This window comes from Dipodomys merriami, unplaced genomic scaffold (genome assembly GCF_024711535.1).
Source record: "Dipodomys merriami isolate MVZ:Mamm:240054 unplaced genomic scaffold, mDipMer1.0.p SCAF_34, whole genome shotgun sequence".
In the NCBI taxonomy this organism is placed as follows: Eukaryota; Metazoa; Chordata; class Mammalia; order Rodentia; family Heteromyidae; genus Dipodomys; species Dipodomys merriami.
This window is the reverse complement of record NW_027204937.1, coordinates 14,647,166-14,674,573: the sequence shown is the minus strand read 5'-3', so window position 1 is coordinate 14,674,573 and position 27,408 is coordinate 14,647,166. Positions and strand designations below refer to the sequence as shown.

At 50.4% G+C, this 27,408-nt stretch overlaps 2 protein-coding genes across 7 annotated transcripts in view; one reads left to right on the top strand and one right to left on the bottom strand.

Annotated features, from left to right (window-relative positions):
* Positions 1–23,781, top strand: part of LOC138803436 (KICSTOR complex protein SZT2) — a 51,867-nt gene extending 28,086 nt beyond the window's left edge. For 2 of the 5 annotated variants that reach the window (XM_069987453.1, XM_069987458.1), the window contains exons 26-72: positions 90–294; positions 514–629; positions 742–988; positions 1,984–2,125; positions 2,283–2,375; positions 2,482–2,560; positions 2,660–2,953; positions 3,101–3,254; positions 3,399–3,506; positions 3,596–3,659; positions 3,888–4,073; positions 4,433–4,600; positions 4,679–4,766; positions 4,845–4,937; positions 5,125–5,326; positions 6,783–6,882; positions 7,870–7,999; positions 10,459–10,611; positions 10,686–10,788; positions 10,869–10,974; positions 11,064–11,175; positions 11,765–11,883; positions 11,984–12,148; positions 12,361–12,445; positions 12,606–12,770; positions 12,883–13,050; positions 13,450–13,580; positions 13,963–14,129; positions 14,260–14,357; positions 14,442–14,574; positions 14,753–14,883; positions 14,999–15,099; positions 15,168–15,344; positions 15,521–15,788; positions 15,870–15,949; positions 16,053–16,178; positions 16,290–16,489; positions 17,394–17,484; positions 17,673–17,753; positions 18,044–18,118; positions 19,777–19,990; positions 20,335–20,488; positions 20,618–20,740; positions 20,842–21,247; positions 21,377–21,493; positions 22,729–22,797; positions 22,941–23,781. In XM_069987453.1, the coding sequence (XP_069843554.1) occupies positions 90–294; positions 514–629; positions 742–988; positions 1,984–2,125; positions 2,283–2,375; positions 2,482–2,560; positions 2,660–2,953; positions 3,101–3,254; positions 3,399–3,506; positions 3,596–3,659; positions 3,888–4,073; positions 4,433–4,600; positions 4,679–4,766; positions 4,845–4,937; positions 5,125–5,326; positions 6,783–6,882; positions 7,870–7,999; positions 10,459–10,611; positions 10,686–10,788; positions 10,869–10,974; positions 11,064–11,175; positions 11,765–11,883; positions 11,984–12,148; positions 12,361–12,445; positions 12,606–12,770; positions 12,883–13,050; positions 13,450–13,580; positions 13,963–14,129; positions 14,260–14,357; positions 14,442–14,574; positions 14,753–14,883; positions 14,999–15,099; positions 15,168–15,344; positions 15,521–15,788; positions 15,870–15,949; positions 16,053–16,178; positions 16,290–16,489; positions 17,394–17,484; positions 17,673–17,753; positions 18,044–18,118; positions 19,777–19,990; positions 20,335–20,488; positions 20,618–20,740; positions 20,842–21,247; positions 21,377–21,493; positions 22,729–22,797; positions 22,941–23,084 (6,731 nt within the window). In that variant the 3' untranslated portion in view covers positions 23,085–23,781. Of the gene's footprint in view, positions 1–89; positions 295–513; positions 630–741; positions 989–1,983; positions 2,126–2,282; positions 2,376–2,481; positions 2,561–2,659; positions 2,954–3,095; positions 3,255–3,398; positions 3,507–3,595; positions 3,660–3,887; positions 4,074–4,432; positions 4,601–4,678; positions 4,767–4,844; positions 4,938–5,124; positions 5,327–6,782; positions 6,883–7,869; positions 8,000–10,458; positions 10,612–10,685; positions 10,789–10,868; positions 10,975–11,063; positions 11,176–11,764; positions 11,884–11,983; positions 12,149–12,360; positions 12,446–12,605; positions 12,771–12,882; positions 13,051–13,449; positions 13,581–13,962; positions 14,130–14,259; positions 14,358–14,441; positions 14,575–14,752; positions 14,884–14,998; positions 15,100–15,167; positions 15,345–15,520; positions 15,789–15,869; positions 15,950–16,052; positions 16,179–16,289; positions 16,490–17,393; positions 17,485–17,672; positions 17,754–18,043; positions 18,119–19,776; positions 19,991–20,334; positions 20,489–20,617; positions 20,741–20,841; positions 21,248–21,376; positions 21,494–22,728; positions 22,798–22,940 lie in introns of all 5 variants that reach the window. The other 3 variants (XM_069987456.1, XM_069987457.1, XM_069987454.1) reach the window with 3 other exon arrangements.
* Positions 23,778–26,356, bottom strand: LOC138803437 (putative hydroxypyruvate isomerase). Of its 2 annotated transcripts, none has more exons than XM_069987459.1 (8): positions 26,102–26,356; positions 25,878–25,989; positions 24,855–24,969; positions 24,601–24,679; positions 24,465–24,514; positions 24,295–24,364; positions 24,034–24,168; positions 23,778–23,933 (listed from the first exon to the last, which is right to left on the bottom strand). In XM_069987459.1, exons 1-8 carry the CDS (start codon positions 26,298–26,300, stop codon positions 23,860–23,862), a joined length of 834 nt encoding a protein of 277 aa, XP_069843560.1. In that variant the 5' UTR covers positions 26,301–26,356; the 3' UTR covers positions 23,778–23,859. The 2 variants fall into 2 exon arrangements, with proteins under 2 accessions (XP_069843560.1, XP_069843561.1); XM_069987460.1 differs by having other exon boundaries at positions 24,465–24,511.
* Between the last annotated feature and the right edge of the window lie 1,052 nt (positions 26,357–27,408).

Below are 27,408 nucleotides of genomic sequence, written 5' to 3'. Positions count from 1 at the left end.
GTAAGACTGCTGATGGAAGTCAGTTAAGCAGAAATGGGATGGGAAAGCAAATAGAAAATGTAAAGACTAAGGTACATCTTTCCTCACAGACAGTGCCTGTGATCAAGGCGAGCAAAATCTACTTTTCCGTCGGGACTTACAGGCTTGTACTGGGCGTCAGGCTTCCCAGACAGAGAGTACAGATGGACTACGGACCCGGTGTCCTGTCTACATCTATAGCTGTTCACTGGAAGCACTGAGGGAGCAAATGGTTGGTGTACAGCCCCCTCAGGCACCTCGAGACCTCATTTTTAGGTGAGTGCCCTTGACTTTAACCTGGTATCTTTCTCTCACAAAGTTGGGCATACATTCAGGGGTAATCAGCAGGAACTTAACTTCTTAGGTGTATCCTACGAGCTGCTTGATTTAGTTTTCCTCATCAAGTCAGTTGAACATGCTATGGAGTACAGGTGGCTGATGAGTTCAAGGTACCACTTAGGGGAGTTATCCAAGCTGTTTTCCTCCCGTTCCTAGGACTCAGTTCCTAGACCATCCCTCAGCTTCCTCAGTGTGGATGGAGCCCAGATATAAAGAGGCAGCCACCCATTGTACCTTGCTGCAGGAGCATGCACAGCGGTGCTATGTGCGTGGTAAGAACGCCATGTAAAGGAGTGGGGCTGTGGAAGTAGACACATGGAGATGGCAGGTGAGGCCTGGAGAGACTGCTCCAGAGCTGACCCTGATCATGGTTCATTTCATCAGGGCTGTTTCGGAGCTTGCAGCAGGCACAGAGTGTGACTTGCCAGGATTTGCTGACAGCGGTGGATGCCTGTGAGGAGCTACTACAAGAAATAGACATCACCTCTTTCTTGCTTGCACTGTGTGGCCATACTTGGGGTTTGCCTCATGCACCCCCAAGCCCTGGTCCTCTAAGCCCAGGACCCTTCAGCAGCAGCATTGAGGAGGGCCCAGAGCCTCGGGAACGAGCTGTCTTGGCTTCTGAGTCCAGGTTAGGGTTGTTCTTGAATGACATCAGGGCAGGGAGGCACACAGATCAAGTCCTTATTCAAAGACCTAGCTAGATATAGTGGCCCACATCTGTAATCCCAGCTACTTGGGAAGAAGAGGCAGGAGGATCACAAGTTTAGGTCCACCCCAGGCAAAGTTATTGGTACAAAAAAAAAATACAAACAAAAATGCTGGGGGTGTTGCCCAAGCGGCAGAGTAGCCTAGCATACTTGAAACCTTGGGTTCAACCCCCAGTGCTAGGGGCAGAGAGGGTAATGAGGGACCTTCTAGTCCTGGAATGTAGCATGTCGTGTCACTAGCTTTCCATGCAGGATGCTTTCTCCCTTTGACTCTGGCAGCAATCTCACTTCCAGACAGCCCCAGGACTCTGCTTCTTTAGTGTGGTCTAATGAGCCAAGTCCAAGTTAGGGAGTTCCCAGTTGTCAAAGTGAAGTGGAGATTTTCTGGGAGGCCCTCCATAGAATAGTAACAATCTCCCAAACTAATCTGTACACATCATCAAGCCCAAACCTGTTTTGCTCACAGTAAGCCTCTCCCTTTGGTTGAAGGACTAGAAGGAAAACACAAGCAGGCAAACAGCTCTGTGCTAGCCTCTGCAATGTGTTGCCATTGGAACTAGAGTGGTGGGGATACTCCTAGGTCAGAACTTAGGAACTCCCACTTCTCATGTCCCCAAAGTGAACACATTTTCTTCCCAACAAACCTTGCCTTCTCCATTCATCTTCCACCTAGTGATACAAGTCAAAAAACTACCATCATCCACACTTTGTTTCACAGAAATGTCTGGCCCTTAGATATGAAGATTGGAACTCAAATGAATGGGTTGGTTCTCCTTGCCTGTATTACCACACCGGCTGTTGTGCTACCCTGAACAGACGGAGACTGGTATATGCTGCTCCCCGGTTGGGAAGCAGACACTTTAACACTTAAAGTTCTTAACACTGGTATGCTTTCTCCCCAAACCCAACTACTCAGTATAGAGACAGAGGACCTAAGTGAGCCTGAGTTTCAGAGCACCCGTGTCCCTGGTAATTCAGACCCTGGCCCAGAGATCTCTCTGACAGATGTCTGCCAACTCAGAGGGGAGGCACATGATGCCCTTCATGGCCTCATCCAGGTGAGAAGCTTGGGTGAGAACAGAAGAGGGATACAGTCCTACTCATGCAGAGGACAGTGTTCTCTGGGTTAAGGGTACCATCCGTCTTGTTTTAGTAAAAAATGAACGTTCTTCCAGGGGAAACTGACATCATAGCTCTTTTTACACCCTACAACAGGAGAAGTTCCTAGAGATCAGTCATCTCCACTTCCGCACAGTACCCTCCAATCCCCACTACTTCTTCTACTGCCCTCCATCCAGTAGGCGAGAGGTAAGTGGCTTTCTTCCTTCCCTGTCTTGTATCCCCAATCCAGGGCCTGGATGTGCATGGATCCTTTTGGATCAGCTGTATTTTTTACAGCTATATTTTTTTACAGGATGAGGGTCCCCGGGACACAGTAGACAGAAAAGTCAGTGACCTTGAGTTTTCAGAGGCTGAGATCATGGGAGAAGAAGGTGTGTGAGCAAGTGATTACGGTGGGGGAGGAGGCTGCTTTAAGTCAGGCCCAGTGACCTCTACTGTCATCCTGTTGACCATGTTCTGTGCCCCACTAGGATATACATCTGCCTGTTGTGTGGTCACTGAGAGTGACCCAGAGCTGGAAGTGGAATACCGTGAGACCCGTGAACCCAACCTGGGACTTGCTGGGCTAGACTCTGCCTCGCTGTCAGATGCAGACACTGTTAATCCTGATGAAGACTCCTTCAGTATCTTGGGAGGCGATTCACCCACTGGGCCTGAGAGCCTCATGCATGACCTGCCACCCCTCTTCCTACACCTTACATGCTCTGTGCGACTGCGTGGGCAACACAGCTCAGTACCTGTGTGTAGCCTGCCCACCTGCCTGAGTGAGTTTGGGGGAGCCCTGGGAATACCAGAGATCATAGTACAGCTTGCTTGCCCGCCTGGAAATGGAGGACAGCCTGGAAGTATGGAAGATAAGCTTTTCCCAGGGTCCCCAGCAACCTCTTAACTGTCCCCCTCTCCCAGGCCAGGTGCTTTCCAGTCTGGAAGGACCCCCAATTGGAGGCCGAGTTCCCCTAAGGGACCTCAGTATCACTCTGGATGTCTTTGTGCTGACTTTGCCACTAGAAGTGGAGCTCCCTCCAGCCTCGGACCCACAGCACCATCGGTGTGGCAGCCAGCTTGGTAGGGGGTGGGGGGGCCTGGGACCTTGTGGAAATTGAGGGCCAGTAAAAGAATTTAAGGGACCTGGGGACTAAGGAGACCTGGAAGATGCACTGGGAGAATATTATCTCCTGACCTTTGACTTTTGCTCCCATCCTGGTACAGGTCAACATCTGAGAGCAGTGCTTCATTCCCACGGTCCCCAGGGCAACCGTCCTCCTTAAGATCAGATGATGGCCTGGGACCCCCACTTCCACCCCCAGAAGAAGAGAGGTATATGTTCTTATGCTCCTCTCAGAGTTCCTCATTCCCCTCAGTTTCATTTTTCTGGAAACTAATACCTAAACCTTTCTTCCATTTAGGCACTCAGGACTATCCAATTTAACCACACCCCACAGACTGGCTATTGAAACCACCATGAGTGAGGTGAGGGCTTTCTATGCTCAGCATAAGCAACAGACCCTTAGTGCTGTAACTCATACCCTTTCCATCATATAAGTGAGATGAGGCACCCTTTTTATTCTGAGATTGAAATGAGGCCTAGAAGGCATCTCACAGGACTCCATCTAGAAGGCAGAGTATCTTCTAGACTGTTCTGGTCTAGAATTGAGATAAAGCTTCAATAAGCAAGGGTTCGTTGCACTCTGCCTGTAGATCCGCTGGCTGTTAGAAGATGAGATGGTAGGGGCACTCCGAAGAGGGGGAATTCCCCAGAGCCCTGCCCTGCATCGAGCAGCTGCCCATATCCATAGCTCTCCTGGGCGCTCCACTTGCCTTCGACAAACCCTTCCACTGAGTTTTGTGTTTGGGCCAGAGCGCTCCCTCACACAATTCAAGGAGGTAAGCTGCCTTCAAAATACTTCATGGTCTGATTGGGACCCATCCTTCCTGGACCCCACGCACAGAACTGGGTTTTCTTAGTTTGAGTCCATAGAATTATCGTTCCTGTTTCCCTCCTCATCATATTGTCTGCTCCTCATCCCTATGCCTGGCAGGCCAGTGGAAAGAGACCCAGCTTCCAACCTTGTCACTGGGCTTATTGAGCTATGGAAAATCACTAAACCTTATCTTACCTCAGCAGTGGGATTGTTGGCGTCTGCTTCACCGGGTGGTTGGAGTGTGTGATCAGGAAGCGTAGGCTTCTATATATTGGGAAGGCTACTTTTGCTTAAACTGTGACCTTAACTCCTGCTCCCCAGGAGTTCCGCCGCCTCTACCTCCCTGGCCATATTCTCCTTGAGGACCCTGACAGTGGCTTCTTCTTTGTGGCATTTGGCCAGCAGCCAAGTAGGCCCCAAGGGGAGACCCCTTCAGAGGCCTGGGCTTGGCACAGCCATGAGGACAGGGCTGAAAGTGGTGAAGGAGAGGTAAGTCTGGTGTGAGGATAGAGAAGGATGGTGATGTGTATGTGGTACTATACATTAGTCTTGATTTCTGTCCCTCAGGCCGTGACAGCCAGCCCTCATACCCTTGGCTCCCCAGAGGATTCTGAGTGTACCCCCGTCATCAGCCTGCCTAGCCTACCACAGGAAGGTAAGAACTTGAGATGTAAATCTGGGCCAGCTTCCTTTTCTAGAAGGAGGCTGTAGAAAATATCCAGAGAAGTTCCAGAACTTTCCCTTATCTGTTCAGGGAGCCAACCTGGGCCCAGCCGGGGACTAAGCCTCATGTCCAGTCAAGGCAGTGTGGACTCAGATCACCTAGGTAAGCTGGGGCAGAAGTAGAGGATTCTAAGATGATGGCAGGTGGTCTAGGACTGCACAGAGAAAGATATGGGCATAGATATCAAAAGGAGCTCATTTGAAGGGAATCATCGAGCTCAGTATACTAAAGGGCTCAAGTGAGTCAGGCTGTGCTAAGGAAGAACTAAACTTCAGTATGTTTGACACAGGTTATGATGGTGGAAGCAGCGGCTCTGACAGTGAAGAGCCCCATGATACTCTTGGTGAGAAGGCTTCCTTCACATTGCGGACTCCACCTGGGCCAGCACCTCCTCAGCCTTCATTCTCAGGCCTCCCTGGGCCTTGCCTGCCTGACTTCTGGCTTATTGCTCGAGTCCTGCAAGATCGTGTGGAAGTGTATGCACATGCACGGTAATTGGAAGCATGGAGGACCTTCACCCAACCCTAATTTAACTGCTTTTTCCTGACTCTGGCATTATTAAAAGTTAGATTTGAGACTGAGAGCTTCAGTCTGATTTGTACTCTAAGGTCTAGGCTCCAGCTATCTTCCCAAATCTTCCTAGCAAAGCACACTACTCTCACCTTTCTCAATGGAGTTGCAAAGCTAATGGTGATTTTGGCTTCTAACTGAGCATTAAGAACATGTACAGTTCAGAGTGGCTTCAAAGGGTGATAAAACAAGGGAGTAATAAAACCGGGCACTGAGTTCTGAGGATCAAAGTTTGAAGCCAGTCTGGGCAAGAAAGTCTGTGAGACTTTTTTTTTTCCTTGCCAGTTCTGGGGTTAAATTCAGCCCCTGGGCCTCTCTGTGCTCAAGGCTAGCACTCTACCTTTTGAGCTTCAGCCATACTCCCGGCATTTTCTTTTTTTTTTTTTTTTTTGGGGGTCCGGTCATGAGGCCTGAACTCTGGGCCTGGGCGATGTCCCTCAGCCCTTCAGCTCAAGGCTAGCGCTCTACCACTTGAGCCACAGCGCCACTTCCAGCTTTTTTTTTTCTTTTTGCTTATGTGGTGCTGAGGAATCGAACCCAGGGCCTCAGGCATGCAAGGCAAGTGCTCTACCACTGAGCCACCTTCCCAGCCCACTCCCAGCATTTTCTGAGTAGTTTTTTAGAGATAAGATTCTCACAGACTTTCTTGACTGGGCTGGCTTCAAACTGTGATCCTCAGATCTCAGCCTCCTCAATAGCTAGGATTATAGGCTTGAGCCATCTGCACAGGCTCATCAGACTCTTATCTCTAGTTAACCACCAGAAAACTGGAAGTGGAGCTGTGGCTTAAAGCAGTAGAATGCTAGCTTTGAGCAGACAGTGCTTAGGCCCTGAGTTTAAGCCCCATGACTGACAAAACAAAAATCAAACAAAAAAAACAAAACAAAACAAAGGAGCCTATATTCTATAGGCACTCATAGCATTTTACATGGAACAGCTTATCTAATCTGTGTAACAGCCCTACATCATATTACCATGAGGGTATGAAGGAAGTAACTCTGCATAAAGCAGTGAAATAGTTGCTTAAGGTCACAGTAAATGGTCAAGTCAGAATTTATAGCTAGGCATCTCTTACATATTCTTTGTTCTTGGAGTCGTGTTGAGAGCAGAGAAGACCACATTCTTACGAAGAAGAGCCTCATTGTATGGTGCAAGTGTTAGTGTTAGTGTGGTGCCATCTGGTAGCTGGTGGTAAGGCAAGCATGGAGCTAAGCCTTCCAGAGCTGCTCTTGAGAATTCCATTTTCCCTCTTTCCTGTCAGGTTCACTTCCCTCTGTCCAGTCCTGCTTCCTTCTTATGGTTCCCCAGATCATATTCATGACACTGAAAACTCCTTCCCCACTACAGCTCTATGTCTGATCCATCCATCCTTCCTAGGAGCCTGATTCGGGAGGATGGAGGGCCTGGCACTGAGTGTCGCCACCTGCAGCAGCTCCTGGTGAGGCGAGTTGGGGAGATCTGCAGGGAGGTCAACCAGGTAAGAAGCAGCCAGGGCGAGGGCTCTCCAGCACTGAGACAAAACAGAACAAAAGAGGAAGGGGTTTCCAGGAACTGACTTTCAGAGGCTGTCAGTGTATCTCAGACTCAATAATAACTCTGGGCTGTTCTCTTTACTCCTTACCAATAAGGAAGCTCTCCAACCCACCCCTGGAAGTGGAGTTCCCTTTTTTTTTTCTTTTGTTCCATTCATGGGGCTTGAACTCAGGTCCTGAGTACTGTTCTTGAGCTCTTTTTGCTAGCACTCTACCACTTTGAGACACAGCACCACTTCTGGTTTTCTGGTAGTTAATTAGAGATAAGAGTCTCATGGACTTTCCTGCCCGACTGGCTTCTAACCTCGATTCTCAGAGCTCAGCATCCTGAATGGCTAGGATTATAGGCATGAACTCGCAGCCCCTGGGCTGAGTTTCCTTTTTATTCCTTGCCAGTGACTGAAATATTTCCTATCATTGTACTGTGTGCTAGCGTTAGAGATTTACTGTGAAACTGACTCTAGAGCTTAGAGTAAGGGAGGATATAGATATTGAATAACTGAAGTATACAAATTACTTCAATGATGGTTGTGAAGAATCTCAGAGGAAAAGCAAAGACTGCTATGAGATCATATAATAGGGAAGGAGCTGACTATCCAAAGTAGTTTTAGTTTAAGAATTGAAGGAAAGTGACTAGATACTGACCAAGAGTAAGGATAAGTGCTCCTCACTGGATTTGCTTTCAGCCCTAAGCTTGTTTAGGGTAGGACACCATCTCTGATTACTGAGGTCCTTTTATGTATAATGTGGTGTTTCGGTTTTTGAGATAAGGTCTCAGTATGTATCCCAGTCTGGTCTCCTAATGTCCTTATTTTGACCATCAGTAATGGTAATCAAAATGATTACCATACTCTCTAGCTTCCGATCCTCCTGACCATCATTCACTTAGGAAGAGGTATTTCAATTTTCTTACATCTTGCTATTTTTCCCAGCGATTGCTCCTTCAGGACCTGCATGACAGTCATGTGTGTAACTCCCTTCTGGTGGCAGAGAGTGAGGAAGATCTGTGGCGTAGCGAGACACCCTTCCACTCGCGCCAGCGGGCACTGCTACCTAGTGATGGTATGACCCCATCCAGCAGCCTCCCTCACGAGGTGGTGCCACTGCTCTTTCTTATGTCCAGTCCTTGGGTTAGAGTCATGGGTAAGTAAGATAGGATGCCTGGATCCTGGTGCTGCTAGGTCATCAGTGACTTTCATGAAAGCAGTTTCATTGGAGAGATCGAGAAGGAACTGATAATGGAAAAGTCAAGATAGACAGGTGAGACAAAGAATAACTATTCTTTCAAGTAGTGGTGAAAACAAAAAAGAGAATAACTGAAGGAAGACAAAGGCAAGGAAGGAACTTTAAGACAGAGACTTGAGTATGTTTATGTCCCATAGAGAAAGAGCCAAGCAGGGGAGATGATTAGCATTTGGGTATCACATAGTTCCTCAAGGGCAAGCCTCCACATGGCCTTTCTTGAGACTGACTATCACCACAGTTGGGTTTGGTTTGGTTTTGGTGCCAGTGCTGGGGTTTGAACTCAAGGCCTCCCTCACTTGGCTTTTTTCACTCAAGGCTGATATCTACCACTTAAGCCAAACCACCACTTCTATGGCTTTTTGCTGGTTAAGTGGGGAAAAGAGTTCCACAGACAGCAGCACCAGTGGCTCACACCTATAATCCTAGCTACTCAGGAGGCTGAGATCTGAGGATCACAGTTTGAAGCCAGCCCATGCAGAAAAGTCCTCGTGAAACTTATCTCCAATTAATCATTTAAAAACTAGAAGTGGAGCTGTGGCTCAAAATGGTAAATTTCTAGCCTTGAGCACAAAGAGACTCAGGGACAGCGCCCAGGCCCTGAGTTCAGGCCTCATGACCAGGGGGGAAAAGTGTTTCACAGACCTTTCTGCCCAGGATGGCTTTAAACCTTGATCCTCAGATCTCAGACTCTTGAGCAGCTAAGATTACAGATATGAACCACCTGTGTCCAGCTTTGTTATCCAAATTGTTTAATTTTCCCCAAAAGGGGACTAGACAGGGATAAGGAATCTAAAGGAGTGAGAATAAGTAGGCCAGTTCCCACATGGGAGAACAGAGGGGAGAGGCTGTGGTCCTATAACAGGACTGGATTTTTTTTTTTGGGGGGGGGGGGTCGGTTGTGAGGCTTGAACTCAGGGCCTAGGTGCTGTCCCTCAGTTCTTCAGCTCAATCAAGGCTAGTGCTCTACCACTTTGAGCCAGAGTGCCACTTCCAGTTTTCTGGTGGTTTATTCGAGATAAGAGTCTCATGGACTTTTCTGCCTGGGCTGGCTTTGAACTGCAATTCTCAGATCGCAGCCTCCTGAGTAGCTAGGATTGTAGGTGTGAGCTACCAGCAGCCAGCCAGATCTGGCTTTTTGACTGGCTGTCCCTGTGAACAGTCAGGCACAGGGCTCTTTAGAGTTTTTTGGGATTTCAAGTCACGGTAAGGAAACATGTAAATCCACTTGAGCTAGTAATAGGAGTCTCAACACTTCTTTCCCCTTCTTTTACTTTGATAACCTCTTTTCCTAGCCCATAGAAGAGAAAGCAAGTCTTGTCCTTTTACAGTTCTTCCTTCTGGCTTCAAATCAGATCACTCTTTATGTTTAACATTCTTAAGAATGCCAGAATATGGTGCATCTCAGCACATCTTGGGACATTCCTCATATTAAAGCAGTAAAGCAGAAACCCTATAACTAGTGGACTCTTGTGGTTTTCAAGACACTTTCTGCAACTTGAGAATATGCTAGGACAACAAAGCACTTCTACTTCAGGGTGACTCCTAGCAGCCTGGGATATTAGACCAGTCAGAACCCAGACACAGCCTTTCTTCATTTTAGTCTCTTCTTTTTCTCTGAAACCCTTAGCAACAGCATTCTGTGCCAGTTTCTATGCAGAAACTCTGCAGTCTCCTGAGTATCCTGTTTGTTGCTGACATCTGACAGCATTTCTGGGAAACAAAACTTTTCACCTACTGAAGGTTCCTTGTCCACCTAGAAACTGACAAAGATCAAACAAGCCATTGGACTGTGGCCATGGCTCTTAAGTATTGTCACACCACCCTTTGGTATATCTATCCTCCAAAGACAGGATATATTTTCCCTCACTCCACAGCTGGAATACATAAGTAACCATAGCCTTTCTGTTTTAATGAGGCTACTATTGCCGCTTCTTTTGAGGACAACGGCTAATAGGGCTCCTGACATATGTCATAACAGGACCCAAAACCTGTGGCATTGTCTTCAGAATTGTCTTATGTTTTGCTTTTGTCAACACTTGTCCTTAGTTCCTTCTCAAATCTCCTTGAGATGGTTCTGAAAGCCTCTGTGCTGTGACCTGGCTTCCTTAGGGCATGCCTCTGCTTAGCCCTGCCTTGTCACCAAAGATCAGCTTTTTCTGACAAGCAAAGAGGGACAAGAAATCTGGAGGCGTTGAGAACAAGTGGCTAATTCCCAGGTGAGTATTCTGGTGAAGAGCTAAGAATCCTGTTTCTAATCCATGTTTTCTCTCCTCCAGATTATGCTGCTGATGAGAGCTGTGCACCCCGAGGGTATCTGGCAGCCACCATGCAGTTTGTCCCTGGCCATTTCTCCTGTGATGTTGTATGGGGAACTGTGATCCGAGTCCATTCACGCCTCAAGATGGGGCCCAGTATGGGGGTCTCTCGGGGTATGTAATGGCACGAGAGAGTAGGGTGAAGGAAGTGGGGAAGAGAATTTCTTAAGTCCATGTTACTCCCCCAGCCATACAGGCCCTGCGCTCTGTGCTCAATGCCTTTTCTGTGGTGAACCGGAAGAATATGTTTGTTTATCAGGAGCGAGCAACCAAGGCTGTATACTATCTTCGGTATGTAGATCCCAAAAAGATGGTTTAAAGTCAGGGACAAGTTAAAGTCAAGAGACAGGTCATGTCTCTTTCTTTCTCAGGCTCCTGGAGACATCTTGCAGTGACCGGCCATGGGAAGGGGATACCCTGCCCCCTTCCCTAGCTCTGTCCCGGAGCCAGGAGCCTATCTACTCTGAGGAAGCCTTGGCACGTATTGCTCCCACTCCTCATGTCCCCTGTGCTCCCCTTGTACTTCGTTTCCTAGAGCTAGAACCTGACCATATTTGTCCCTTCAGGGTCCTCGTTCTCCAATGGACATGGCTTCCAGCCGTAGTTCAGATACTGCTCGCCCTGTGGGCCAAGTGGACAGGCATATCCAGCTGCTGGTACACGGTGTAGGGCAGGCAGGTAAAAAACAGGAAAGGTTTGGAAGTGACTCATTATATCCCAGAATCCTTGAGAATGTCTCTCAAAGTCTCTTCCTACTCTGCTTGGGGCCCCCTCTTCCAGTTCCTGCTCTGAACAGGTGGGAGAGGACAGACTCCAGTAACATTTAGGTGGATTAGGATAAGAACTAATTGAGATACAACGTGGGAAGAAGAGCTGGATGACTATAGGATAGTTGCCTTCATGGGCCTGAGACCAGGGGTGGACTAGAGTAAAGATAATGGGTTCATTTGGGGCTATGTTGAGTCTAAGGTCCCCAGGTAATGTGTACAAAGTTTCAGGCTAACACTCTTATATACCTTCCTCATAGTATTTGCAACACACCTGTGAGGTTGATGCTGTTGTAATTCTCATCTTTGGATGAGTGCACTGAATCTTTGAAGTAAAATTCATGTGCCCATATTTACAATGATTAGCTTGGCAGAACCAGACCCTACTTCTGGTACCTTCTAGCTTTAGTACTCTGAATTACTGCCAGTATATGAGGGGTGGCATGGGTACAGCTGGATCTTATACCAATGTCTCTGTCTTTCAAAATGGCTTTGTAAAGGCCCTGAGATCACAGATGAGCTGGTGCGGGTCCTGCGTCGACGCCTGGATGAGGCCACGCTGGACGTCATCACAGTCATGCTGGTCCGGAACTGCAAGCTGACGCCAGCTGATGTGGAGGTCAGGTCTCTCCCACACTCTCCTTGAGCTCAGCTGCACGCATCTGACCAGTTGACAGTGAAGCTTGCACATTCAGCTGACTTCCCTTTCCCACTCGCAGTTCATCCAGCCTCCTGGAAGTCTCCCCTCAGAAGTGCTACATCTGGCCCTGCCCTGCTCCTGCAGGCCCTGGCTTCCTGCCCTGGCCTGGTACCTGAGGCAAAATCTGCTCATCTTCCTGCACTCTCCAAAGTACACAGACAGCAACAGCCGGAACCACTTCAAAGTAAGATTGTCCTCACCTCTCTCCACATTCATGTGGACTCATCCCTTGTACACCTGACTGCTCCCATATGTGTCTTTGCCCATGGGCCTGTATGCACCTAGCCCTCCACACACCTTCATTTTCTGCCTGTGTCTCCCCAATCTCCCATGTGCACTTATACCTGTGCACACTCTGGATGCCTGTCTTAGTGCTCCATGCCTTTTCTCTCCCAGCATCCACTCCCACCACAAGGTGGCCTTCCTGACTTGGACATCTACTTGTATAACAAGCCTGGTGGACAGGGCACTGGAGGCAAAGGTACAATGCAGGGCATGGGCCTGTGGTACTGGCCGGTACAGGAAAGGCTTTTCTCATCTTGTGGCTGAGAGAGCCTTTGCCAGCCTTGCAGGTGAAGGGGATCACGGGAGGGGAGGTCAGCAAGTGCCAAAGCTGAGTCTTCCCGTGGGTTTCTACCCAGGAGTCGCCTGTATCACTCTAGCCTTTGTGGATGATGCAGGAGCCCCCATTTCACTGGCATTGTGGCCCCCATCTTCTCCGGGACCCCTAGACTCACTGCAAGAAGAAGAATTTGAGCAATTGACTCAGGTCATCCGCTGCCCAGTCACAACGGACAGTTCTTCAGGTGGGGCAGCTTGATGGAGGAATGGAGTTTTCAGTCTGTTATGTGGCAGGCAAGAGCAATGAGTAGGGTGGCATCTAGGGGACCCTCAACTAACTCCCATTCTTTTCTTCAGCTCTGAATGGGGCCCCACGGCTTCGCCTGGATGTGTGGGAAAAGGGGAACATTAGCATAGTGCAGCTGGAGGAGAAGCTGCGGGGAGCAGCTCGCCAGGCCTTGGCTGATGCCCTCATGGAGCTGCAGTTATTGCCAGCTTCACTGTGTATAGAGGACACACCTCCAGGTATGTGAGTCAAGATCCCTAATCATAGGTTGTTTCCCATTCTCCCCACACCTGGCCTCCAGAAATGCTTTAAGTCCAGGAAAGACAGTATGGTAGGTGAGAGTACAAAAGCAGGATTCAGAGAAAACATCACAAATGTTTCATCAGAGGTGGGCACGCACAATTGCCCATCACCTTGTCTCTACATCATCAAGGTAAAGCAGTGACAGTGAACACATGGCAACTGAGATCACCTGAGGAAGGAGCTCACCCTAGGATCTTACCTCACAAATACATCTCAGCTGCATGTGCTCAGTAGCAGGTAGAGCAAGTGGCCAGGCACTCTCATGCCTGTCTTGAGCTAGCTTGTCTGGAGCAGGGTTGATTAGTGATGCAGTCTGTAATGTCTGGTATCCACAGGAAGTCTCAGCAGTGGATCATTGGAAACCAAGAGTTCTGCAAGCCGAGCCAGCACTTTTCCTTCTCCTGGTTCTGGGGAGCCTGTGACTCCACCCAGCAAAGCAGGCCGGCGTAGTTTCTGGGATATGCTGGTAATGGGAGGAAGCAGTGAAGTTGTCCTTTATCTTGTTGCCTGTCTCCTAACTCCTTCAACCCCATCCCAACCCCAGCCTTGCTTTGGGATAAAACTGCTCTGTCCTTTTAGAGCACAACATGGTAAATTTTCAGTGATGTAGAGAGCCCAACTTATTCAATGCTTTTCTTCCATTTTTTTGTTGGATCCTCATAATAGCCTGTGAGATAAGTAGAGCTTAAGCTCATGAGGAAGAGGCACAGTAAAGTTAAGTAACTTTCCCATGTCTGTTTAGTCACATGGATGCCAGGGCCAGAGCCCAGGCCTCCAAAACAACCAGACTTGGCTATCCCTACCCCTTCTTCCCAATAGCCCTACCTCATTCCCTACATTATCCCTAGAGTAAAACAGAATGTGGAGACTTGGGTTCTCCCAAAACAACTGATGACATTGTCCTGGATCGGCCTGAAGACACTCGGGGTCGCAGGCGACATAAAACTGAAAATGTTCGGACACCAGGTGGAACTGAGCGAGCAGCAGGCCCAGATTCTGGAGCCCAAAGACAAAGGTATATGTGTGTGCTATGATACTGCATCATGGGAAGGTATAGGTGTAAAGTCATAGAGCAGTGTACGATTTGTATACACTTATTGTGTCCTGTATGGATGTGGACGTTCTTACTTCTGCTCTATCTTTAGACGCCGGACAACACAGCTAGAAGAGGGTGAGGTGGGGACCCTGCACCCTGTGTTTGCTCGTATCATTCAACGCTGGATGGGGTTTATGGTTCAGATTGGTGAGACCTCCCAGTCCTCCTCTGTCCCTCAGCACCCTGTCTTGGTCCCCAGCCTTCGGTCCCAGTGACTTCTCTGTCCCCTAGGTTGTGCCTCAGTGTCCAGAAGCTCCACCCACATGGTGTCCCGGTTCCTTCTTCCATCCATCTTGTCTGAGTTTACCACTCTAGTCAGCTCCATGGCTGGAGACACCAGTGTCCGTGTCTTTGAGCAGCATTTGTGAGTTTGGGTTCTCATGGAATTGGAGGGAACTTCCCCAAACCCCCTAAAGCTGGGAACTATAGGAAGCCAAACTCATAGATGCTGGGCTAGGAGAGGTGGGAGCCAGCAAAGAGAAAGGCTATAGAATGGGGCCATGGATGGTTTCCCTTTTTTGCCTGCTCCTCCTTCTCATTAGGAGTTCAGAAGCAGAGATCTTCAGTCCTTGCACCCCTGGGCAGTTGGGCCCAGCTCCTCGCCCAGCAGCTGAGCGACACCTCCTGCTTCTGGGAAGGAACTTCATGCAGTGGAGGAAACCAACCCAACAGGGTGAGGGTATAACTAAGGGGAGGGACTACTGGTTGCTCTCTGATCCTGCAGTGGGTAAGATGGGGCTAAAGGGGTCTGCTCACAGACCCCCATTGTGTCCTTTTCCACCCTGTAGCTGCCAAAGCCCTGCAGCGCTTTGAGTCAGGAGGTGATGGGAGCTCAGGACGAAATGCTCCCCGGCAGAGGCTCCTGCTGCTAGAGGTCGTGGACAAAAAGGTCAGTGTCAGGTCACTGGAAGGGAAGAGGGGTCCTATGATCTCACTAACCCTGACTTCTAACTACAGCTACAGCTGCTGACCTACAACTGGGCTCCAGACCTGGGGGTGGCCTTGGGCCGAGCACTGGTTCGCCTCGTGCAGTGGCAGAACGCACGGGCACATCTCATCTTCTGCCTGCTCAGTCAGAAGCTGGGGCTGTTCCATCATTATGGCCAGTTGGACTTCCCTGTGCGTGATGAAAAGGTACCTGCTGCCTGCATCCCTCTTCTTTTTCTTGCCACTGAGATCAAAGAAAGCAGGAGAGAGAGGACAGACTTAAGAACAGAAGTAACAGGGAAACTCAGAGGGGAAACCCAGAAATGGAGAGAGGGTCCAAGGACAAAGGCCATGCGACAACTGTGATTCTCCATGTCTCTCAGGAGCCAAACCCATTTCTGCTGCCGACCATGGAAGTGGAGACCCTCATCCGGAGTGCAAGTCCCCCACTGAGCCGTGAGCAGGGCCGGCTGAGTGGGTCCTCTCGTGGTGGGGGTCCCCTTTCCCTGGACACATTTCCCTTTGATGAGGCCCTGAGAGACATCACTGCTGCCCGCCCCAGCTCCACAGTTGGTCCTGTACCCAGACCTCCAGATCCTGTCACATACCATGGACAACAGTTTCTGGAAATCAAGATGACAGAGCGCAGAGGTGAGAACTTTGATCCAGGCAGTTGGGAGGGAAAACCTGTGGGCAGCTCCTGGAGCAGTTACTATGGCCTTCCACCCGCAGAGCTGGAGCGCCAGTTGAAGATGGAGAACCTGTTTGTGACCTGGCAGCAGCGTTCTGCCCCCGCCAGCATGCCAATCAGTGTGAGTGACCCCCATTGTAACCCCAGCCTACATCTTCCCTGAAGATCCAGTGACTCTTCCCTAGCCACTGCTCCAGAGCTGACTGCCTCCCGAATGTCCTCAGGCTGGGGAGCTGGAGACCCTGAAGCAGTCATCTCGCCTGGTCCATTACTGTGCAACAGCCCTGCTCTTTGACCCAGCTGCCTGGCTGCATGGACCCCCAGAGTCCTCTGGGCCCCCTGAAGGGCAGGTGAGGCTCCAGACTTAGATTTCTTCTCTGAGAGCTGTTTACCTCACTGGGACCTCTTCTCTATCTTCAAGAGGTTGACAGTGGGTAGAGCCTTAATGTCCACTTCCACAGCGGCGCCATCGCCCAGAGTCAGGATCTGGGAACCGAGAGGCCCCTGCAAGCTGTGAATCCTTGGATGTGCCTCTACCAGGAGCCCGGGAGGAGCCATGGCTGAAGGAGCTAAGCGTAGCCTTCATGCAGCAATATGTACAGTATCTACAGAGCATCGGCTTCGCACTGGTACCACTGCGGCCCCCCTCACCCTCCCGCAGGTGAGCCCACCTCCCTTTCCATAACCCTTCTCCACTGCGAGTGAGACTCCATGAACTTCCTCCTCACATAGATCCTGCTTTGGAAACTTGGCCGTGTGCACATTCATCCCACTCCATTGGGCTGGCTCACATCTGTGAGGCTCTTGGACGAGCACTTTCATATAGACTTCAGGGGTGTCCTGCAAACTTCATATGACTTGTGGAACTCAGGAGCACAATTTAACACAGAACTACGTACATTGCCACAGAACTTATGTACACCTGTACCTTGTGTGTTTACATACATATACCCACACATGTGAATCTCTTAAGCTCTTGGGTCTGAGTCTGACCAACTCCTGTCCTGACCACCCTCCTAGCCTCTCCTGAGATTTAATATGGCTTCTCTTCAGGACTAGATGGCTTTTCTCATCAAGGCCCTCGCACTGGGCCTTCTTGCATCTTTGTCTATGGCCAGTTTTGTCCATAGTCACTTCCTGGCCAGTAGTGACAGAAGGAGGCAGTCCTCTGTTCCTACCTACCATCTCCCCTGAGCACAGCTTGCTGTCCCAGATAGCAGGCCCAGCCTTGCTACTTTCTCACTGCACATCTCTGAGCAAGTTTTTTCCAGTAAGACCTTGATAGCCACAGTCCTTCACCTATCTGATCTGCCTCATGGGGCTTGAACTCTGGGCCTGGGCTCTGTCCCGGAGCTCTTCAGCTCAAGGCTAGCGCTCTACCACTTGAGCCACAGCACCACTTCTGGTTTTCTGGTGTTTAATTGGAGATAAGAGTTTCAGGGGCTTTCCTGCCCGGGCTAGCTTTGAACCATGATCTCAAATCTCCTGAATAGCTAGGATTACAGGGGCAAACCACAGAGAGCCCAGCTCTGACTCATCTTTTTATCTCCCTTCCTTTTCTATAGCACCAGCCGCCTGCGGGCCATGGCTATTCTTGGAACAGAGGGCCGAAGCTCCTTCTCTTGCCCGAAAACCAAGACTGAGGGGAGCCCTAAGGTAACTAATTATCCTATCATGATGATATCAGCAATGTCATAGACACAAGTCACTGACCCTGAATTATCTCCCCATGGTGAGATCAGTGACCCTGAGTGATGTACTATGGTCACCCAACCTAGACTGACACCATTAGTCGGTAACCTAAGGGATTTATGCCAATACGTGCCCATTTTTCCTTCCTTCAGAGCACTAGTGCTCCTGTTACCACCTACCACCTGCAGCGGGCACTGCCTGGGGGCATCATCCTCATGGAGCTGACTTTCCAGGTAAGTAGGGGAGCACTGAGTGGGAAGAATCAGACCTGTCTGATTCTTTTTTTTGTTGGTGGTCATGGATCCTCCGTCCTGTCCCTAAGCTCTTTTGCTCAAGGCTGGTGCTCTATCACTTTGAGCCACAGTACCACTTCCTGTTTTCTGATAGTTAATTGGAGATAAAGAGTTTCACAGCCTTTGCTTCCCAGGCTGGCTTTGAACCATGATCATCAGATCTCAGCCTCCTGAGTAGCCATGATTATAGGTGTGAACCTCCCTGACCTTTAATCTCACCCTCTCTCCAGGGCTGCTACTTCTGTGTCAAACAGTTTGCTCTGGAATGTTCCAGAATCCCAATGGGGCAGGCTGTCAACTCTCAGGTAAGTGATAGGGACAGACGAATATGGGCCCCATGGCCCCATGACCCACATAAAGGACAATAACAAACAGTTGTCAGTGTGACCTAGTGATTGACCTATGGCTGTGTTTTGGTCAGGTCAGTGGTCATTCCACATTCTGGTACTATGACCACCTGCTAGTTGGACTCTGAGTATTCCAAAGCTTCATTGAGCTACAACACCAAGATAAAAAGCCAGCCAGCATGGTCTAGCCCAAGGATTACCATGGCACTGACAGTAGTTGGCACAGTGATCATCCATGACATGATTGTTTGGACAGTGAGGACATTTGAACACAGTGGGTAATGTGTCACATTCAGGTCAATGCTTTGCACAGTCCTGGCCTAATCTAGAGCTGGAGATAGCCTCCCATTACCAATATTAGTAATCACCCATACAATGTACCCTGTACTAGGTTATTATTTATGTCCCTGTCAGTCTGCCTCAAGGCAGGGCCTCATTACCCTAGGAGGGGTAGCAAGCATTCAGAAGTGCTTAGAATGAGTTAAGAATCTAGTAAGATCAGAGGCCTGAAGCCCTTGCTGTACTTAGTTGGACTTCTCAGGTTGGAAAAAAATGCCACAGTAGATCCCTGCCTTGAATCTACATATGCTTTCTGAGAGATGAGGATTCAGCTGGGCCCAGTGCAAGCAGTGAGATCTCATAATCTTCATCGTGGGGAGCTCTCCATGTCTGGACAGCACAAATCCAGTACCAGATGGCTGTCTGAGGATTGCAGTTTGAAGCCAACCCAGGCACCAAAGTCCACTAGACTATTTATCACCAATAAATTACTGAAAGTACAGAAATGAAGCTGTGGCTCAAGTGGCAGAGTGCAAGCTTTGAACAAAACTCTGGGACAGTGCCCAAGCCCTACATTCAAGCCTTAGGACTGGCACACATGCCCATTTGTGTGTGTGTGCGTGCACACACACACACACACAGAACTGGAGGTATAACACAAGTGGTAGAGGGCCTGCCTCATACGGTCAAGGCCTTCAATTCAAACCCCTAGTACTGCCAAATAATAGTAGTACTAGTGAGGGAGATCACATTCTAGGCAACTAGCATATGAGTACAAAGTACAGAGGAGATAATATGAGCTATCCTAGGGAAAGGCAGGTAGTTTAACAAGCAGACAAGGCTGAAGAGATGAAAGTGTCTGGGAAAGTCTTCTAATAGGAAATGGGCACCTGGATCCTCATCTTACTTTCTATAATATCATCTTCTAATACAGTTTGTAATTATTCATTTATTCAACCTAATATCGTCCTGTCTCCTACAATTAGATTGTAAGCTCCTTGGGTTACCCTGCCCATGGTCTGTTCTCCACTGTACATCCAATAGTGACCAGCCACCAATGGATACCTAATGCACACTTGGCAGACATTTGCTGCATTGAGTCTGTGTCAGACTCTGGTAGAATCTGACATACAGAGTAAAAAGACCTAACTATTTAAAATGATCCCAGATTTGTGTAAATAGTTATAACACAGCAATAAAAAGTGTAACAAAGAGCAAGTCTGTGCATAGTTGTGCATAAACAGGACTCTGTCAAAGCTCCTCTTCTCCCTGGAAGGAGGGAAGTGTGCATCGGGCAGCTTGTGCTACTACAGCCTAACTCTGCTGTCTGTCCCCAGCTATCCATGCTGTTCACAGAGGAGTGTGACAAGGTGCGGGACCTGATGCATGTGCACTCCTTCAGCTATGACTTCCACCTGCGCCTAGTGCACCAGCATGTGCTGGGCACCCACCTGGTACTGCGGCACGGCTACCACCTCACTACCTTCCTGAGACACTTCCTGGCCCACCACCCTGATGGACCCCACTTTGGCCGCAATCACATTTACCAAGGTCAGTGCCCAAGGCACTGTGGGACCAAAAATAGATGATTGTGAGTTATCTCCAGGCCAGGGCTTGTGGGATCAGCTCCTGGGCAAGTAGTCCCCAGTCATTACCACTTATATCACCCATCCCATTCCTACGCTTCCATGTGTCTCTGCCTTAAGTTCTTTATGGCTTTATATCAGAATTCAGGTCCTGTTTCATGCATACCCTGTCCTCTAATCTCAGCCACTTTTATCTCATCCCAGTGTTCCTTAGGATCTCCCTAAGAAAGCTAAGCAACTCTCAGCCCCTGCCCTGCCAGGTGAAGGTGTCCCAGGCTTAGTGTCTGTGTCCTGAAACTTGCCCCTTAGGGACACTGGAGCTACCCACACCACTCATTGCTGCCCACCAACTATACAACTATGTGGCCGACCATGCCAGCTCTTACCACATGAAGCCACTGCGCATGGCCCGGCCAGGGGGCCCAGAACATAATGAGTATGCCCTGGTATCTGCATGGCACAGGTAAGGCTGAGAGGGGGCATCCAGCACAGTGTGGTGGGGCTGAGGTTGGGACCACACTGGCAGTAGGCAAGAATACAGCTGGTTTCATTAGAAGCTCAGAATTCAATCCTCTCCACCCCCACTACACAGCTCTGGCTCCTACTTGGACTCAGAGGGACTTCGCCATCAGGATGACTTCGATGTGTCACTGCTGGTCTGTCACTGTGCTGCACCCTTTGAGGAGCAAGGAGAGGCTGAACGGCATGTTTTACGGTCAGCTTTACGAGTTTTGCAGTTTTACGAGTCCACTTCTAGCCTGCCCCTGGCTCTTGCCCTGTCTTTGTGCCTACTCTCATGTTCTTCCTCCACCCCAGGCTACAGTTCTTCGTGGTGCTCACCAGCCAACGAGAACTGTTCCCCAGACTCACTGCTGACATGCGCAGGTTCCGAAAGCCACCCAGACTACCCCCTGAGCCAGAGGCTCCTGGGAGTGCAACCAGCACCCCTGGGGAGGCCTCGGGGCTTATCCCAGCCCCTGGGCCAGCTCCTCTGTTCCCACCACTGGCTGCAGAGGTGGGCATGGCACGGGCACGGCTGGCTCAGCTTGTCCGGCTGGCTGGTGGTCACTGCCGTCGGGACACCCTCTGGAAGCGCCTCTTCTTGCTGGAGCCACCAGGGCCTGACAGGCTGAGGCTGGGGGGACGCCTAGCCCTGGCAGAGTTGGAGGAGCTCTTGGAAGCAGTCCATGCCAAATCCATTGGGGACATTGACCCTCAGTTGGTAAGGGACTATAGTAAGGGCTGGAAGGGTGCCAGGAATGTCACAGGCAGCCAGTGGAGAGTAAAGGAGTCCAGGTGACTCTGGGACAGAAAAACCCAGGCCTATGACATACACTTCCCCTCCCTCCAGGACTGCTTCCTGTCTATGACAGTCTCCTGGTACCAGAGCCTGATCAAAGTTCTCCTAAGCCGCTTCCCCCAGAGCTGCCGCCATTTCCAGAGTCCAGACTTGGGAACTCAGTACCTGGTAAGTCCCTTACTCCTACTCTGAAAGGGGAAACAGCAGACGTCTTCATCAGAGATCACAGCTAGCCCTCTCAGGGAGCCCCAAAACAAGCTCTGCCCTCCAGCCCAAAACTCCACAGACATATGTAAAACGTCAGAGCACTGGGCATCAACTCCTGGTTTGTGATTTACTGAGAGCAAAGCTCCTAATTGAGGGCTAAAGAGCCTGAAGGAAAACAGCCTCTGACATTGGCAACCCAGGGAGTTCTCAGGACTTCAGCAGTGGTTGGTCACAAAGATTGGAGTCCCAGAAGGGAGCTCTTGGGTTTTAACACCTGGTCTTCAGACCAGCAGTGGCAGCATCACCTGGAAACCTATTGAAATACAGATGTTCAGGCTCCATCCCACATGACTCGGGATCTGTCTTAGCAATATCCCTAGGCGATCTGGGCATCTGTAGAGTTTGAAGACACAGCTCTAAAGGACAAGCAGAGAGGAAAGCACTTCAGTAACAGGGTGATGGGCATGCACACAGGGAACTAGAGACTAAAGAGAGAGGCACAGTGAATTCTGTGGTTCAGAAGAGGCGTACAAGAGGAGATATTCAGGCAAGAAATAGAAGTTGGACTCTGGTGAAGTGGTCCCATGATATACGGTATAAGAGGGAAAACTGTGGGGTATAACAGGTCATCCAGGTAAACTGAGGTCCATTAAGACAACTAAGTGGTGTAGGTGAAACCAAGCAGGTTTAGGGAAAGAGCCATGTATTCTGCTCAGAGTAAGTTGAGTGTGAAGCCTGCAAGGATGTTCACTGTCTCGAAAGTCTATGAACATCAGAGCACAAGAAAGACCTAAGCAGCAGCTATATGAACAGATGGTACTGATGCCTGGGGAGGGGCAAAACCACCCAGGGAGCTGATCCCAGAGCCAAGCTTTAGCTAACATCAAGGGGACAGTGGGGAGGGGGGGGGGCGTGGGCACGGGTGGCACAGAGATAAGAGAGTCAAGCCTAGAGGCAAGAAGAGCACTGTACCCATGGTAGAGAACTCTTCTTTGACCAACTTCAGTGTGGCAGGCTCTTGTAGAGTCCTTGACCAATCTGAGGAGGCTGTAACAGGCTAACTGGGATTTGGTTTGGAGGCAGAGTCCTGAGTAGCCTGGGAGTGCAGGTGGGCTCTTCCATCCAGACAGGAAGCCCTGCAAGACAATCTGTTCCTCAGGTGAGACAAAGCTCTCTTCATCTCATTGTCACTGCAGGTTGTACTGAATCAGAAGTTCACCGACTGTTTTGTGCTAGTGTTTCTGGACTCCCACTTGGGAAAGACGGTGAGAACAGGAAGTGGGGGGCTTTCATGTCAGACCTATGGGAGACTACACCACATGCTCTCCCTGCTGAGGCTGGGGATACCCCTTCTTCCTGAGCCGTTTCCTGTTCTCTCACCACTGCACTCTCACTGTCTTTCCCATAGTCTCTGACGGTGGTTTTCAGAGAGCCCTTCCCAGTTCAGCCCCAGGACAGTGACAGCCCCCCTGCCCAGCTGGTGTCCACCTACCACCACTTGGAGTCCGTCATCAACACAGCATGTTTCACCCTCTGGACCCGCCTCCTCTGAGGAAGTGACCACTGAGTCACTATTCACCAAAGCATGGATCTATAAGATTGTCTATCTGAGGCAGGATTGATCAGCTCTTCTGGGGCACAGGGTAAACTCGGGCACTAAGTGACACCCCAACGATTTGTGAATGTCTGAGATTCACTGCTGGAGCCTGCCCTCCCAGAACACTCATAACAACTTACTAGCCAGGACTCTAGAGTTGGGTCAACTCCCAAAGTGCCCATTCCCTCTCAGGCCCCTGGGCCCTTCCAGAGTAGATACTCTTTCCTGTCGTCCTAGTGGGATCCAGAGAGTTCTCTGAATCAAGTGGCAAGCATTCATCTGTTAAAAGCTCAGCCTGAATCCTGCCTCACAGTATTTGGTCACTGCTAGCCACCTGCTCTCAGTTGGCCGTCTAGTCTTTATTTCCACTTGGACATCATTGCTGGACATTGCCATCGTCATAAGACACCGTGGTTCCAATCCTAGCTTTGCCATTGAAGCACCTGAGCCCAGTGTCAAGTCCTTGTACTCTTGGACCCTTGGTTCTTCTCCTGTAAACAAGGAGGGCTCGACTCTCTGGTCTCCACAGGCTGGAGGATCTGAGCATAAGCTATGTGTTCCTTCTCAATGGGAGGAAAGCAACCCAGAGACACTGAAACATTAGACACTGTGTGTCCTCTATCCCAATAACATACACATATGAAAATGTTTAGCAGGTTGTCTTTAATTCAGAGGAAGAGATAAGACGCTCACTCACTTCCAGAGAAGTATTCAGGTGGTTTGCAGGACCTCACTGGCCAGTCTGTGGTTGGCCTCGCCTATCCCAGTATGAACGCAGCCAACTTAGACCCTCCACTGTGTCTCCTGTGTGGAGAGAAAGAGTGGCATCTCAACCTACAACAGAAAGCCCTGTCCAACATGTGTTCCTCCAATCCTCTTCCCCTGGCTACACCTGGAGCCTCACCTTGAGGCTGATACTCGCAGCCCACAAAACCTTGGTAGCCTTCATCTTCCAGCAGCTGGAACAGGTAGGGGAAGTACAGCTCTCCAGGGCTGTCTGGCTCCCCTCGACCTGGGACCTGTGCCACCTGCACATGCCCTGTGTACAGATGTGGAGAGATAAGGGACCTAGACTACTGCTGAGGCCTGAGGGACAGTGGAGGGGGATGTAAGGGTGGGTGACCATAGGAAGCAGCACCAGGCCAGGAGAGCAATTGCCTCTCACCAACAATGGGCAGGAACTCTCGGATATTTCCTGTCAGGTTTCCATCCATGATCTGCCAGTGGAATATGTCCTGGGGAAGAGATTACTACAGTAAAACCCCTCAGGTGACCCAACTATTCTTCCCAGGTTGGGAAATAGGGCTCTCCCAGCACCCCCTTTCTCCTACTCACCATTTGTAGTTGGAGGTTGGGTCTTCCCACCTTCTGTAAGATGGCTGCTGCTGTAAGAACCCAGTGAGTGGGGTTGTGAGACTCGAGGGGAGCACAGGAATCAAGGATAGGAGGCAGCATGGGGCTGGAGTCCTACCCTGCTGGGGCGTGTCCAGGAAGTATTGGGGATCAGTGATCCGGGTGTTAATGGGCTCCAGCAGTCCCACGAGGTTCTCCTAGCACCATGTTGGATGCATTCATCCCTCATCAATCAGTTACCAACACCACCTGTCTCTAACCTGGACTAGTGTCCAACCTAGTGCCTAAATAGCTCTCCCTTCTCCATCCTTTTGTGCATGTGCATGTGTATATACACACATACATACGCACATAAACGTTGCCACTTCTCACCTGAGCCAAAACATCAGCTGCATGCCTCAGGTTCTCCAGAAAAACTGTCTCCATCTCACCCCTGACTGCACCTCGATCAGCCCCCTGGGGTACCCGGCCAGCCATTAAGTGTATCCTGTGGGGAAAATGGGATTGGAGGCTTCACACTGCCCTGATCATGCCAGCCCTTGCTACTGCTCCAGGTCTTCTGTCCACACCACCTGGCCACAATGCTGACTTCCCAGCCACCCCAGTCACTTCTTCGCGAGCCAGGTCAGGATGCTTCCTTAGAGCCAACCCATCCTCTGGCCCAAGGGACCTCAGTCCTCCTGCACCTTTCAGCCTTTCTTTCCTTTAGTCCTTCTCAGCCTATGAGCATGTTTGAGGTTCACCTTTTTAAATGACTTTGCCCTTTGCTCTTGTACCCATGGTGTCCTGCTTGCCTCCACTTCCTCTCTTTGCATCTGTTTCTTGGCTTCTTCCTGATCTGTTTTCTGTCCCTACCACTCACCAACAGCAGTGAGCCCCTGGTTGCCAGTTTCTTCTCAACAAATCTATTTGACCTCTGCTGAATCTGACATTTGTTTACCCATTCCCACTTTGAGGCTTCCTCCTTCTTCCATCACCTCCTGATCTCAGTTTCAGCATCCAGCTTAGACACAACAGACATGCAGGTCCTCCTAACCCCAGCTGTCTAGCCCTCCAGTCTCATGAACTCCAGCTGAACTCTCAAATCTTCCTCTTGCTCCTGGCCACAGCATCCTTGCCTAGAGTAGTGTACAGGCCGAAGGTGAGGCCTTTGAGCACTAAGGAAGCAGCTTTTGTTGTAGTCAAAGGGTTAGGTGCTGACCCTGCGCCTATAGCTTCCTTGCCCTAGAATGGATCACCAGCTGGATTCCCGCCCCCTCGCCCCCCCTGCTATTTCCCTCGTCACCCAGATGGGACTGGGCATGAGATGCGCGTGGACGAGTGGTCAACAGGGCGACACTGGCAGATAAATGCAGAGGACCCGGATTACCGGGGCGAAGGGGCAGGGCAGGATACCTGGGGCAGCCCAGAGCCTTGGCGTACAGGACGGCCTGCTCCAGCCCCTCGCGGAAGGCCGCCTGCCTCCCGGGGACGGCCCCCAGCCCCATGTCCCCCTTCTCTCGGTCTCCTGCGGAGAGAGCGGGCGTCAGTGGGGGCTGGGCCCCGCGGCCCCGGATCCACCCACTCCACCCCCCACCCCCCACCCCCATCCCCGCCCCGCCGCGCCGCGCCGCGCGCACCGGGCGGCGTGTTGATCAGCACCAGCCGCAGCCCTGCGCTCCGCGCCGCGCGCGCCAGCGCCTCGGGCGGCTCGGTGTACGGCCAGGCCACCTCGGCGGCCTCGAAGCCCGCGCGGCCCGCGGCCTGCAGTCGCGCGGGGAGCCCGGGGAGCTCGGGGAACAGCCAGGACAGATTGGCGGAGAAGCGGACCGGAGCCATGCCGCGGCCAGCGGGGCGGACGGGACAGAGTCCGAGGGCCGCCGGAAGACGGAAGGCCGGGGCAGCGGCGGAGCTCCGCCCTCCGACTACACGTGTGCGTGGTGTGGTGCGCGCCCCATCCGCGGACCCGAGAGAGCCACGGCAGGGAGGGGCGCGGGGCCGGACGCGGGCCGCCCCCAGGCCCCGCTGAACAGAAGCTGGAACTTTTAACCCTCACTAAGGAACAAATGAAAGCCCTGACCAAATAAATAACTGTGTGCCGCTCGTTCACAGCCCTAACCTGTCAACTTCCTCTTACAGATTTAAGAAGAGAATAATAAATGTAAGGTGGGTTTTTTCCCCCCGGAAAATTCTGATCGTATCAGATATATAGGTTTGTATAGCCTGTCTTTTTTTCCCCCAAGCAATATTTTGTGAGCAATTCCCCACGTTCTTCAACAGTCTCCAAAGTCACTGCATTAGCTGCTCTTTGTTGTACACCTAGGCAACCCACAATTATCCTGTTGTGTGTGTGTGTGTGTGTGTGCCCACGCACGCGCACTTTAATGCACTTATTGGTCCCCATCTCTACGTCTTTTTCTTAGATTCCGTTTCTAGAGATGTCCTTCCTAGGTCTTTGCCTTCATAAAGGAAACTTTCCCACTACTGATCACTGCTTAAGCAGCTATGGGCTGAATATCTTCCTAGCCTCTGCTGATGGGGCTGTGGACAGACATTGAATCCACGACTAATAAAGATGGATTACTTGAGTGGTTTGGAAAAATAACATCCAATCAAGGTTCTCCTTACCAAGAGTTAAGAGCCGATGGCTTATGGTGTGACTGCCCGCAACACACACACACTTCCCCCACACCTTGTGCAAGACAATGAACTCAAACCTAAGTTCCAAACCAAGGGTCTAGAGCTGGTTTTGCCAGTTGACTGGGGATATACAACCTAAAGAAACAAGAGTTAGGTGGTAAAGAAAAGCTGGAGCATATAGGTAGGTAACTTGATTCCTGTAAGTTGAGGCAACACATTGAGAAATCCTGCTATCCCAAGGCTGAAGCCTGAGTTCCCAGCTCCATGCACTTTCCAAGGCAGGGAGGGATGTTTCCTCATCTGAGTA

Bases quoted from the DNA above. Each gene is read 5' to 3' on its own strand.
- LOC138803437 (XM_069987459.1), bottom strand. From the start codon at position 26,300: ATGGCTCCGGTCCGCTTCTCCGCCAATCTGTCCTGGCTGTTCCCCGAG. The intron at 24,515-24,600 runs GTAGGACTCCAG...GGGTTCTTACAG, and splicing joins CCTGGACACGCCCCAGCAGG to CAGCAGCCATCTTACAGAAG. The intron at 24,169-24,294 runs GTGAGAGGCAAT...ATCTGTACACAG, and splicing joins AGAGTTCCTGCCCATTGTTG to GGCATGTGCAGGTGGCACAG.